General features: G+C 49.7%; 1 protein-coding gene across 2 annotated transcripts in view; it reads left to right on the forward strand.

The window, feature by feature from the left end:
- The window catches only part of LOC136626156 (alpha-2-macroglobulin-like), a 459,985-nt gene that overhangs the window by 110,799 nt on the left and 335,046 nt on the right, over positions 1–14,140 (forward strand). For both annotated transcript variants that reach the window (XM_066600963.1, XM_066600962.1), the window contains 2 exons: positions 548–616; positions 9,790–9,952. In XM_066600963.1, the coding sequence (XP_066457060.1) occupies positions 548–616; positions 9,790–9,952 (232 nt within the window). The remainder of the gene's footprint in view (positions 1–547; positions 617–9,789; positions 9,953–14,140) is intronic.

The following is a 14,140-nucleotide window of genomic DNA, read 5'->3' on the forward strand; positions in this document are numbered from 1 at the left end:
AAAGAAAGTTTTCTGGCATACTGTATATATTTTTTACATTACATCCCTCCTGCCCCAAACAAGAATTTATTGAACAACTTACCATGGTGCGAGATGTCATCGGGTTGTTGGCCCTGGTGATATCTCATAAACTGGTCACATGGGTAGACGACCTAGTGAGCTTAGAAGACATCACTATTGATGGGTTCTCCTATTGGTTTCAGTGATTATGTGGGTAGGCAACCACATCAGCTCTGCAACCAATGTAGAATGGTGACAGTGTGGGGGGAGAATTAAAGAGTGAAACCAGTGTTTTTTTTAAAAAGGAAAACTTCTTTAAGCTGATATTTCAGGCATTATAATAGCTCATCAACAATGTGCTATAATGTTGTAAATCGAGTTGTCGCAGCGTGCTTGTCATGCTAATGACTGCTGCATCTGTAAAATATGGCATACAATGAGACAAAGCCTTTTAATGGGCAAGGAATTCTTCCTTTCTGATGCATTCAGCTAATTTCATAGGGAAACATCTAAACAAAAAATGTAAAAACTTGTGTTCTCACTTTAGGCAGACAATGAAGTGGATCGTACGGCATTTGTCCTAATCGCTCTCCTGGAACATCAACGGGCATACGATGTAAGTAATCCATACTAATATTATAAATGTGCAACTTACTCTGTCTGTCTGTTACCTTTTCATGGCTGAGCTGCTGAAGCAATTTTGATGAAATTTGGCAGGTAGATAGCTTGTATCCTGAGGAAGGACATAGGCTACGTTTCATCACAAAAAACTGTAGAGTTCTCTAGGGAGGGTGACAAAACAATGTATTTGGTGAAGTGCAGGTGTAACTTCATTCTGCCACCGCAGCACAATGAGGCAAGGCAGAGGGGAGCGGGGTGCACATCATAAGCTACGCCTACCGAAATGGGTAGGCAAGTGGGGGTAGACATCGTTCATTTCCACTTTTCAACATGCATAACTTTTTTATTTTTCCATCGCCATGGCTGTATAAGGGCTTGTTTTTTGTGTGGCAAAGTTTTTATTGGTGCCATATTTGGGAAAATATACTACATTGTTAAACATTAGAGATGAGCGAACGTATTCGTCCGAGCTTGATATTCGTGCGAATATTAGGGTGTTCGGGATGTTCGTTATTCGTAACGAACACCATGCGGTGTTCCGGTTACTTTCACTTCCTTCCCTGAGACGTTAGCGCGCTTTTCTGGCCAATTGAAAGACAGGGAAGGCATTACAACTTCCCCCTGTGACGTTCAAGCCCTATACCACCCCCCTGCTGTGAGTGGCTGGGGAGATCTGATGTCACCCGAATATAAAAGTCGGCCCCTCCCGCGGCTCGCCTCAGATGCCTTGTGAGTTAGATGAGGGACAGTGCTGCTGGTACCGGAGCTGCTGTAGGGAGAGAAATAGCAGTTAGTGTAGGCTTCAAGAACCCCAAAGGTCCTTATTAGGGCCAGTAATACCTGTGTGTTGGCTGCTGTTAGCAGTGCCTTTTTTTTCCTTTTCTCAAAATCGCCTCTGCAGAGCGTTGCACCCGGCATTAGGGACAGAAGTGTTGGATAGGCAGGGAGAGTGTTAGGAGTGAGTGTAGCCTTCAAGAACCTCAACGGTCCTTTCTAGGGCCATATTTAACCTTGTGCAGTACTGTGCTGGCTGCTGTTAGCTGTGCTGCATATTTTTTTTTTCTCAAAATCGCCTCTGCAGAGCATTGCACCCTCCATTGATACTACAGGGAAAGAATTGTGTAGGCAGGGCCACAACACAGTTATTATTCATTGAATATACGCAGTGGGTCCTTTTGGTGTAAAAAAAGGGAAACGAAATCTATTTGTCCTGCCTCTGTCCGTCCTAAGGGCTGTGGACACGTGTGAGCTGCGTGTACAACGTTAAAAAATCAGACGCACCCCGCTACGGTTTACTGCTGACTTCGCCATTTGCTTTCCTTAATTGGGGAAAAAATACCTGCTCTGCCAGAGTTAATAACTCTGCTACCCTCAAGTTCTGTGACACATTAGCAGGGACACAGCACAGTTATTAAACTTCTCATGTTCATTGAATATACGCAGTGGGTCCTTTTGGTGTAAAAAAAGGGAAACGAAATCTATTTGTCCTGCCTCTGTCCGTCCTAAGGGCTGTGGACACGTGTGAGCTGCGTGTACAACGTTAAAAAATCAGACGCACCCAGCTACGGTTTACTGCTGGCTTCGCCATTTGCTTTCCTTAATTGGGAAAAAAATACCTGCTCTGCCAGAATTAATAACTCTGCTACCCTCAAGTTCTGTGACACATTAGCAGCGACACAGCACAGTTATTAAACTTAGATTATTCATTCACTAGAGGCAGTGGGGCCTTTCGTTTTCAAAAAAGGGAAAAAATTATATTTGGCCTGCAGTCTTGCGCCAATTTATTTCCTGCCTGTGAAATCAAATCACTGGTAATACAGCATGCTGAGGGGTAGGGGTAGGCCTAGAGGACGTGGACGCGGCCGAGGATGCGGAGGGCCAAGTCAGGGTGTGGGCACAGGCCGAGCTCCTGATCCAGGTGTGTCGCAGCCGACTGCTGCGCGATTAGGAGAAAGGCACGTTTCTGGCGTCCCCACATTCATCACCCAATTAATGGGTCCACGCGGGAGACGGTTATTAGAAAATGAGCAGTGTGAGCAGGTCCTGTCCTGGATGGCAGAAAGTGCTTCGAGCAACCTATCGTCCACCCGCAGTTCTGCGCCGTCCACTGCTGCAAATCCGAATCCTCTGTCAGCTGCTCCTCCTTCCTCCCAGCCTCCTCACTCCACTACAATGACACCTGCTCAGGAGCGGGAACACTCCCAGGAACTGTTCTCGGGCCCCTGCTTAGATTGGGCAGGAGTGGTTCTTCTCCCACCAGAGGAGTTTATCGTCACTGATGCCCAACCATTCAAAAGTTCCCGGGGTCCGGGGGAAGAGGCTGGGGACTTCCGCCAACTGTCTCAAGAAGTTTCTGTGGGTGAGGAGGATGATGACGATGAGACACAGTTGTCTTGCAGTGAGGTAGTAGTAAGGGCAGTAAGTCCAAGGGAGCAGCGCACAGAGGATTCGGAGGAAGAGCAGCAGGACAATGAGGTAACTGACCCCACCTGGTGTGCAACGCCTACTCAGGACAGGTCTTCAGAGGGGGAGGCAAGGGCATCAGCAGGGCAGGTTGCAAGAGGCAGTGCGGTGGCCAGGGGTAGAGGCAGGGCCAGACCGAATAATCCACCAACTGTTTCCCAAAGCGTACCCTCGCGCCATGCCACCCTGCAGAGGCCGAGGTGCTCTAAGGTCTGGCAGTTTTTCACAGAGACGCCTGACGACCGACGAACAGTGGTGTGCAACCTTTGTCGCGCAAAGCTCAGCCGGGGAGCCAACACCAACAGCCTCACCACCACCAGCATGCGCAGACATATGATGGCCAAGCACCCCACAAGGTGGGACGAAGGCCGTTCACCGCCTCCGGTTTGCACCCCTGCCTCTCCCCCTGTGCCCCAACCTGCCACTGAGATGCAACCCCCCTCTCAGGACACGGGCACTACCGCCTCATGGCCTGCACCCACACCCTCACCTCCGCTGTCCTCGGCCCCATCCACCAGTGTAGTTCAGCGCACCGTCCAGCCGTCGCTTGCGCAACTGTTGGAGCGCAAGCGCAAGTACGACGCCACGCACCCGCACGCTCAAACGTTACCGTCCGCATAGCAAAATTCATCAGCCTTGAGATGCTGCCGTATAGGGTTGTGGAAACGGAGTCCTTCAAAAGTATCATGGAGGCGGTGGCCCCGCGCTACTCAGTTCCCAGTCGCCACTACTTTTCCCGATGTGCCGTCCCAGCCCTGCACGACCACGTCTCCCGCAACATTGTACGCGCCCTCACCAACGCGGTTACTGCCACGGTCCACTTAACAACGGACACGTGGACAAGCACAGGCGGGCAGGGCCACTACATCTCCCTGACGGCACATTGGGTGAATTTAGTGGAGGCTGGGACAGAGTCAGAGCCTGGGACCGCTCACGTCCTACCCACCCCCAGAATTGCGGGCCCCAGCTCGGTGGTGGTATCTGCGGAGGTGTATGCTTCCTCCACTAAAGCACCCTCCTCCTCCTCCGCAACCTCTGTCTCACAATCAAGATGTGTTAGCAGCAGCATGTCGCCAGCAGTCGGTGTCGCGCGGTGTGGCAGCACAGCAGTGGGCAAGCGTCAGCAGGCCGTGCTGAAACTACTCAGCTTAGGAGTTAAGAGGCACACGGCCCACGAACTGCTGCAGGGTCTGACACAGCAGACCGACCGCTGGCTTGCGCCGCTGAGCCTCCAACCGGGCATGGTCGTGTGTGACAACGGCCGTAACCTGGTGGCGGCTCTGCAGCTCGGCAGCCTCACGCACGTGCCATGCCTGGCCCACGTCTTTAATTTGGTGGTTCAGCGATTTCTGAAAAGCTACCCACGCTTGTCAGACCTGCTCGTAAAGGTGCGCCGGCTCTGCGCACATTTCCGCAAGTCCCACACGGACGCTGCCACCCTGCGCACCCTGCAACATCGCTTTAAGCTGCCAGTGCACCGACTGCTGTGCGACGTGCCCACACGGTGGAACTCTACGCTCCACATGTTGGCCAGGCTCTATGAACAGCGTAGAGCTATAGTCGAATTCCAACTCCAACATGGGCGGCGCAGTGGGAGTCAGCCTCCTCAATTCTTTTCAGAAGAGTGGGCCTGGTTGGCAGACATCTGCCATGTCCTTGGTAATTTTGAGGAGTCTACCCAGGTGGTGAGCGGCGATGCTGCAATCATTAGCGTCACCATTCCTCTGCTATGCATCTTGAGAAATTCCCTGCAAAGCATAAAGGCAGCTGCTTTGCGCTCGGAAACGGGGGTGGTGGAAGACAGTATGTCGCTGGATAGTCAGAGCACCCTCCTGTCTATTTCTCAGCGCGTACAGGAGGAGGAGGAGGAGCATGAGGAGGATGAGGAGGAGGGGGAAGAGACAGCTTGGCCCGCTGCTGACGGTACACCGGCTGATTGCCTGTCATCCTTTCAGCGTGTATGGCCTGAGGAGGAGGAGGAGGAGGAGGAGGATCCTGAAAGTGATCTTCCTAGTGAAGACAGCCATGTGTTGCGTACAGGTACCCTGGCACACATGGCTGACTTCATGTTAGGATGCCTTTCTCGTGACCCTCGCGTTGCACGCATTCTGGCCACAACGGATTACTGGGTGTACACACTGCTCGACCCACGCTATAAGGAGAACCTGCCCACTCTCATTCCCGAAGAGGAAAGGGGTTCGAGAGTGTTGCTGTACCACAGGACCCTTGCGGACAAGCTGATGGTAAAATTCCCAGCCGACAGCGCTAGTGGCAGAAGGCGCAGTACCGAGGGCAAGGTAGCAGGGGAGGTGCGGAGATCGAGCAGCATGTACATCCCAGGCAGTGCAACAGTCTTTAAGGGCCTGGACAGCTTTATGGCTCCCCACCAAGACTGTGTCACCGCTCCCCAGTCAAGGCTGAGTCGGCGGGAGCACTGTAAAAGGATGGTGAGGGAGTACGTAGCCGATCGCACGACCATCCTCGGTGACGCCTCTGCCCCCTACAACTACTGGGTGTCGAAGCTGGACACGTGGCCTGAACTAGCGCTGTATGCCCTGGAGGTGCTTGCTTGTCCTGCGGCTAGCGTCTTGTCGGAGAGGGTGTTTAGTGCGGCTGGGGGAATCATCACAGATAAGCGTAGCCGCTTGTCAACCGACAGTGCCGACAGGCTAACACTCATCAAGATGAACAAAGCCTGGATTTCGCCAGACTTCTCTTCTCCACCAGCGGACAGCAAGGATACGTAAGCAATACGTAGGCTGCACCCGCGGATTGAAGCTACGTTCTCTCTCACCATCCAAAACGGGGACATTTCTGCTTCATCAATCTGTGTCTAATATTCCTCCTCCTCCTCCTGCTCCTCCTCCTGAAACCTCACGTAATGACGCTGAACGGGCAATTTTTCTTAGGGCCACAAGGCTCACTCAAATAATTTTTCTGAACAATTTTTAAAAGTTTCAATGCGCTTAAAAGCGTTGGAACTTTAACTTGAACCAATTTTTCGTTACACTGGGCTGCCTCCAGGCCTAGTTACCACTTAAGCCACATTAACCAAAGCGATTAATGGGTTTCACCTGCCCTCTTGGCTGGCCATGCCCAATTTTTTGGATGTACATTAGTACTGTTGATACAGCAATTTTTGTGGGCACTCGCCTACAGTGTAATCAAATGAATTTTTAGCCCACCTGCATTACAGCTGACGTTACCTCAGCTGTGTTGGGCAATGCAATGGGATATTTCTATGTACCGCCGGTGGCTTCCTGGCACCCACCCATGCTGTAGGTGCACACGGAGTTTTTACTACATCTGTACACTTGAAAAGAACCCCAGTCAGACTGGGGCATGCAGTGTGGGCCGAAGCCCACCTGCATTAAGCACGACATTACTACCTCAGCTGTGTTGGGCAATGCAATGGGATATTTTTGTGTACCGCTGGTGGGTTCCAGGGAGCCACCCATGCTGTAGGTGCACACAGAGTTTTTACTACATCTGTACACTTGAAAAGAACCCCAGTCTGACTGGGGCATGCAGTGTGGGCCGAAGCCCACCTGCATTACGCATGACATTACTACCTCAGCTGTGTTGGGCAATGCAATGGGATATTTCTGTGTACCGCCGGTGGCTTCCTGGCACCCACCCATGCTGTGGGTCCACAGGGAATTATAAATGCATCTGTTTCCACTTGTAAAGAACCCCAGTCTGACTGGGGCATACAGTGTGGGCCGAAGCCCACCTGTATTATGCACGACATTACTACCTCAGCTGTGTTGGGCAATGCAATGGGATATTTTTGTGTACCGCCGGTGGGTTCCAGGGAGCCACCCATGCTGTGGGTCCACAGGGACTTCACAATAGGGAGTTGTACCTGGCTGTGTCTATGAATTAAAAAGCCCGGTCTGACTGGGGCAGGCAGACACCTTGACAGAATGAATAGTGTGTGGCACATAGGTTCCCCATTGCTATGCCCACGTGTGCAGCTCCTGATGGCGGTGGCACAGGATTCTATTTCTCATTGCTTCTGTACAGCATTGTGGGCTATCGCCCCGCCCCTTTTAAAGAGGGTCGCTGCCTAGCCGTGCCAACCTCTGCAGTGTGTGCCTGCGGTCCCTCGTCATGGCAGACGCACTTCTAAATAGACATGAGGGTGGTGTGGCATGAGGGCAGCTGAAGGCTGCGCAGGGACACTTTGGTGTGCGCTGTGGGGGGGAGGGGGAGGGCGGTTGGGCAGCATGTAACCCAGGAGAAGTGTCAGTGGAGTGTCATGCAGGCAGTGATTGTGCTTTGTTGGAGGTAGTGTGGTGCTTAGCAAAGGTATGCCATGCTAATGAGGGCTTTTCAGAAGTAAAAGTTGTTGGGAGGGGGGGGCCCACTCTTGCCGGTATTGTGGCTTAATAGTGGGGCCTGTGAACTTGAGATGCAGCCCAACATGTAGCCCCTCGCCTGCCCTATCCGTTGCTGTGTCGTTCCCATCACTTTCTTGAATTGCCCAGATTTTCACACATGAAAACCTTAGCGAGCATCGGCGAAATACAAAAATGCTCCGGTCGCCCATTGACTTCAATGGGGTTCGTTATTCGAAACGAACCCTCGAACATCGCGGGAAGTTCGTTTCGAATAACGAACACCCGAGCATTTTGGTGTTCGCTCATCTCTATTAAACATTTATTTTTTTTTTTTTTGGGTAGCAGGAAAAGGAAAAACATCTATTTTGGGATTTCTTTTTTACATTACACTGAAATCTGTGGGATTTTTTTTGACAGAAGCTCCACTAGATACACCTCAATCCTTCAATCTTCGAATCTGAATCTTTTATGGGGGAGTTGCACTCAGGGTAGAAATAAAATGTAAACCACAATGAATAAAAAAAAAAGGCAATAGATCAATTCACAATATAGCTCACAGGATATGACATGCGAAGTGAAAAAGTGCATAAAAGACATACATTTCACTATTATGTCCAGATATCTGCAGTTGCGATCCCAGAAAGCATTTGTATTAATCTGATTATATTAGCACTGCTGCAGCATGGCATGACCTCTGACCGCCAGGGGAATGTCTGCTCAAGTAAGAAGTGGAATAAGATCAAAGGGCAGGCTAGACAGGTCCTGGTAGTGGCAGACTCAATAATTAGGGGGACTGATAAGGCAATCTGCCACAAAGACCTGGATAGTCAAACATTGTCTTCCTGGCACTTGAGTTCAACACATCACGGGTCCGGTGGACAGATTACTTTGCATGGCTAGTAAGGATTCAGTGAGATGGTACAAATTGGCACCAATGACTAAGTTAGAGGTAGGTGGAAGATCCTTAAAAATGCTTCTAGGGAACTAGTATGTAAGATTAGGGCAAGGACCTCCAAAATTGTATTTTTTTAAATACTACCTGTACCACATGCCACACCAGAAAGGCAATGAGAGATTAGGGAGATAAACAAGCGGCTCCAGAGTTGGTGTAGGCAGGAGGGATGTGGGAGAACGGCACTGACTTTGCTGTCATCTACAGGTTCTACCATTGGGAGGGGCTGTATCTCAAAAGGGAGGGTGCAGCTGTGCTGGAGAAAAGATGGCTAGAAGGTTAGAGGAGTGTTTAAACTAGGAAATGGGGGGAGAGAAATCATAGAGATATAGGGGAAGATAGTGTAGACAGTGACTTTAAGACTGAGTAATGGAAATGGGGTGGGACAGTGGGTGGGGTTAATATAGTTAGACCTGGCAGAATAGTTGACTCTTTAAATAAAAAAATAATCAAAACCTTCTAAAATATATGGCAACTAATGCTAGATGTCTGACCAATACAGTAGATGAACTCTAAGTAATGTCTAAGGAAAACTAACACATAGTGGGAATAACAGAGACCTGGTTGGATGAAAGCTGTGACTGAGCGGTGAATCTACAGGGTTACAGTCTGTTCAGAAGCGATCATAAAAACTGGAAAGGGGAAGGGGTTTGTCTTTATGCAAAATCCTTTTTAAAGCCAACACTGTGAGAGTTATTTGTAAGGGAGATGAACATGTGGAGTCTGTATGGGTAGAAATACATGGAGGAAAAAACAATAGTATCCTCATAGGGGTTTTCTAAAGCCATTGAAAATATATTACTGAAGCAAATAAATGAAGCAGCAAATCACAATGAGGTAATTATTATGGGGGACTTTAACTATCCAGATGTAAACTGGGAAGCCGAAAACTGTGGATCTTATAAAAGTAACAAGTTTTTGTCTTTCACTAAAGATCTTACCCAACTGGTACAGGAACCAACTAGATGGACAGCCATTTTAGACTTAATATTAACCAACAGACCAGAATAACAGGGGTGATGATTTGGGGAGCACCTGGGTAATGTTTAAACATGTTTTTTTAAGAGAGAATTTTATAGGGCAGCTAAAAAAATACTAAACTTTAGGAAGGCAAAGTTTGACCAGCTCAGAGATGACCTAAAACATATTGACTGGGACAATGTCCCCAAAAATAAGAATACGGACAATAAATGGAAACTGTTTAAGTTTATACTTTACAGAAATAAATGGGTTATGGATAGGCTATCTCATTAAGAGAATAGTATAAAATATATAGTATGTTTCAAATATATGTATGAAATCATTTTAAAAACTGATTCTCTTTAAAAAAATAAAACTGCTGCTTCACAGCTCCCACTAGATCCTATAGCAATCATGAGCATTGTGTTTTATTGTTTTTGTTGTATCTAGGGAAGTATGGTGGAAGATGCCCTGAACTGTGTCAGGAAATCAGCGGACAGTGTTACATCGGTGTACACCCAAGCTCTTCTGGCATATGCCTTCACCTTATCAGGAGACCATGAGCTGAGAGATCAGATACTGAAGAAACTGGATGAGACAGCTGTAAAGAAAGGTAAAGCATTTACTGCACAAGTAACTTTTTAAGCAGTCATTGTAATGAATTGTGAGACATTGTAGCGAGTCAATGAGTGAGATCACATTACCATTTTTACCTAAAATGAAGAACTAAAAGAGCTTTTTTTTCAGGACACAACACATATGTCTTTAGGAGGTGCCATCAATGTATGATTGGTGGGGTCACACCATGAGGACTCCCAGAGATCAGCAACACAATGGGGCAGTAGCATGTTCACTGCTGTATCTGCCACACGGATGTCTATATGGACTTGGGGGAGACCGGTACTGCAGCTTAACCGCACTCCATTCTGTTTGCTTGAATGGGCTGAGGTGCAGTACCAGGCGCACTTGTATGAACATCACTGGGTGGGCAGATGCTCAGTTAAAAGGGATATAACTTGTAAAAGCTACTTAATATTAAAACTATAGTGCTATTATGTTATGATTATCATGATAGAAAGTTTTCATTAACGTGCATGTAAATAATAATTGCCTAATCAATGCATTATAATGCATCAGTGATTTGGGGATAAGCAGTGTATACTGTGAACCTTTCCAAAAGACCATCTCATCTGAGACGATCCCGATCCAGACTGAATTTTCCTGTAACAGATTTCATTCTGCTTATATCCTATGTACTGTTTTGTAAGTACATTTTCACAAGCTTTTTAGCGGATCATGCCAAAGAGGTTGTGTTGGATGGGTGGATTGTACATATAGATGCACACAAACATATTTATAAATAGAGATGAGCGAGCACCAAAATGCTCGGGTGCTCGTTACTCGGGACGAAATTATTGCGATGCTCGAGGGTTCGTTTCGAGTAACGAACCCCATTGAAGTCAATGGGCGACCCGAGCATTTTTGTATATCGCCGATGATCGCTAAGGTTTTCATTTGTGAAAATCTGGGCAATTCAAGAAAGTGATGGGAACGACACAGCAACGGATGGGGCAGGCGAGGGGCTACATGTTGGGCTGCATCTCAAGTTCCCAAATCCCACTATTAAGCCACAATACCGGCAAGAGTGGGCCCCCCCCCTCCCAACAACTTTTACTTCTGAAAAGCCCTCATTAGCAATGCATACCTTAGCTAAGCACCACACTACCTCCAACAAAGCACAATCACTGCCTGCATGACACTCCGCTGCCACTTCTCCTGGGTTACATGCTGCCCAACCGCCCCCCCCTCCCCACGACCCAGTGTCCACAGCGCACACCAAACTGTCCCTGCGCAGCCTTCAGCTGCCCTCATGCCATGCCACACTCATGTCTATTTATAAGTGCGTCTGCCATGAGGAGGAACCGCAGGCACACACTGCAGAGGGTTGGTACGGCTAGGCAGCGACCCTCTTTAAAAGGGGCGGGGTGATAGCCCACAATGCTGTACAGAAGCAATGAGAAATCCAATCCTGTGCCACCTCCATCAGGAGCTGCACACGTGGGCATAGCAATGGGGAACCTATGTGCCACACACTATTCATTCTGTCAAGGTGTCTGCATGCCCCAGTCGGACCGCGGTTTTTTATAAATAGTCACAGCCAGGTACAACTCCGCAATGGGAATTCCGTGTGCACCCACAGCATGGGTGGCTCCCTGGAACCCACCGGCGGTACATAAATAAATCCCATTGCATTGCCCATCACAGCTGAGGTAATGTCATGTTTAATGCAGGTGGGCTTCGGCCCACACTGCATGCCCCAGTCAGACTGGGGTTCTTTAGAAGTGGACACATGTAGTTACAACTCCGTGTGGACCCAAAGCATGGGTGGCTCCCTGGAACCCACCGGCGGTACATAAATATTTCCCATTGCAGTGCCCATCACAGCTGAGGTAACGTCAGCTGTAATGCAGGTGGGCCAAAAATTAATTGGATTACACTGTAGGTGAGGGCCCAAAAAAATTGGTGTACCAACAGTACTAATGTACCTCACAAAAATTGCCCATGCCCAACCAAGAGGGCAGGTGAAACCCATTAATCGCTTTGGTTAATGTGGCTTAATTGGTAACCAGGCCTGGAGGCAGCCCAGTTAAAATAAAAATTGGTTCAGGTGCAAGTTTCAACGCTTTAATGAGCATTGAAACGTATAAAAATTGTTTAGAAAAATTATATGACTGAGCCTTGTGGGCCTAAGAAAAATTGCCCGTTCGGTGTGATTACGTGAGGTTTCAGGAGGAGGAGCAGGAGGAGGAGGAGGAATATTATACACAGATTGATGAAGCAAAAATGTCCCAGTTTTTGATGGTGATAGAGAACGATGCTTCCATCCGCGGGTGCAGCCTACGTATTGCTTAGGTATCGCTGCTGTCCGCTGGTGGAGAAGAGAAGTCTGGGGAAATCCAGGCTTTGTTCATCTTGATGAGTGTAAGCCTGTCGGCACTGTCGGTTGACAGGCGCGTACGCTTATCTGTGATGATTCCCCCAGCCGCACTAAACACCCTCTCTGACAAGACGCTAGCCGCAGGACAAGCAAGCACCTCCAGGGCATACAGCGCGAGTTCAGGCCACGTGTCCAGCTTCGACACCCAGTAGTTGTAGGGGGCAGAGGCGTCACGGAGGACGGTCGTGCGATCGGCTACGTACTCCCTCACCATCCTTTTACAGTGCTCCCGCCGACTCAGCCTTGACTGGGGAGCGGTGACACAGTCTTGCTGGGGAGCCAGAAAGCTGTCAAAGGCCTTAGAGAGTGTTCCCCTGCCTGTGCTGTACATGCTGCCTGATCTCCGCGCCTCCCCTGCTACCTGGCTCTCGGAACTGCGCCTTCTGCCACTAGCGCTGTCGGATGGGAATTTTACCATCAACTTGTCCGCCAGGGTCCTGTGGTATAGCATCACTCTCGAACCCCTTTCCTCTTCGGGTATCAGAGTGGAAAAGTTCTCCTTATACCGTGGGTCGAGCAATGTGTACACCCGGTAATCCGTAGTGGCCAGAATGCGTGTAACGCGAGGGTCACGAGAAAGGCATTCTAACATGAAGTCCGCCATGTGTGCCAGAGTACCTGTACGCAACACATGGCTGTCCTCACTAGGAAGATCACTTTCAGGATCCTCCTCTTCCTCCTCCTCCTCAGGCCATACACGCTGAAAGGATGACAGGCAAGCAGCATGGGTACCCTCAGCAGTGGGCCAAGCTGTCTCTTCCCCCTCCTCCTCATCCTCCTCATGCTCCTCCTCCTCCTCAACGCGCTGAGATATAGACAGGAGGGTGCTCTGACTATCCAGCGACATACTGTCTTCCCCCGGCTCTGTTTCCGAGCGCAAAGCGTCTGCCTTTATGCTTTGCAGGGAACTTCTCAAGAGGCATAGCAGAGGAATGGTGACGCTAATGATTGCAGCATCGCCGCTCACCATCTGAGTAGTCTACTCAAAGTTTCCAAGGACCTGGCAGATGTCTGCCAACCAGGCCCACTCTTCTGTAAAGAATTGAGGAGGCTGACTCCCACTGCGCCGCCCATGTTGGAGTTGGTATTCCACTATAGCTCTACGCTGCTCATAGAGCCTGGCCAACATGTGGAGCGTAGAGTTCCATCGTGTGGGCACGTCGCACAGCAGTCGGTGCACTGGCAGATGAAACCGATGTTACAGGGTGCGCAGGGTGGCAGCGTCCGTGTTGGACTTGCGGAAATGTGCGCAGAGCCGGCGCACCTTTCCGAGCAGGTCTGACAAGCGTGGCTAGCTTTTCAGAAAGCGCTGAACCACCAAATTAAAGACGTGGGCCAGGCATGGCACATGCGTGAGGCTGCCGAGCTGCAGAGCCGCCACCAGGTTACGGCCGTTGTCACACACGACCATGCCCGGTTGGAGGCTCAGCGGCGCAAGCCAGCGGTCGGTCTGCTGTGTCAGACCCTGCAGCAGTTCGTGGGCCATGTGCCTCTTATCTCCTAAGCTGAGTAGTTTCAGCACGGCCTGCTGACGCTTGCCCACCGCTGTGCTGCCACGCCGCGCGACACCGACTGCTGCCGACGTGCTGCCTCTGACACATCTTGATTGCGAGACAAAGGTTGTGGAGGAGGAGGAGGGTGGTTTAGTGGAGGAAGCATACACCGCCGCAGATACCAGCACCGAGCTGGGGCCCGCAATTCTGGGGGTGGGTAGGACGTGAGCGATCCCAGGCTCTGACTCTGTCCCAGCCTCCACTAAATTCACCCAATGTGCCGTCAGGGAGATATAGTGGCCCTGCCCGC

Source organism: Eleutherodactylus coqui, chromosome 4 (assembly GCF_035609145.1).
Source record: "Eleutherodactylus coqui strain aEleCoq1 chromosome 4, aEleCoq1.hap1, whole genome shotgun sequence".
NCBI lineage: Eukaryota > Metazoa > Chordata > Amphibia > Anura > Eleutherodactylidae > Eleutherodactylus > Eleutherodactylus coqui.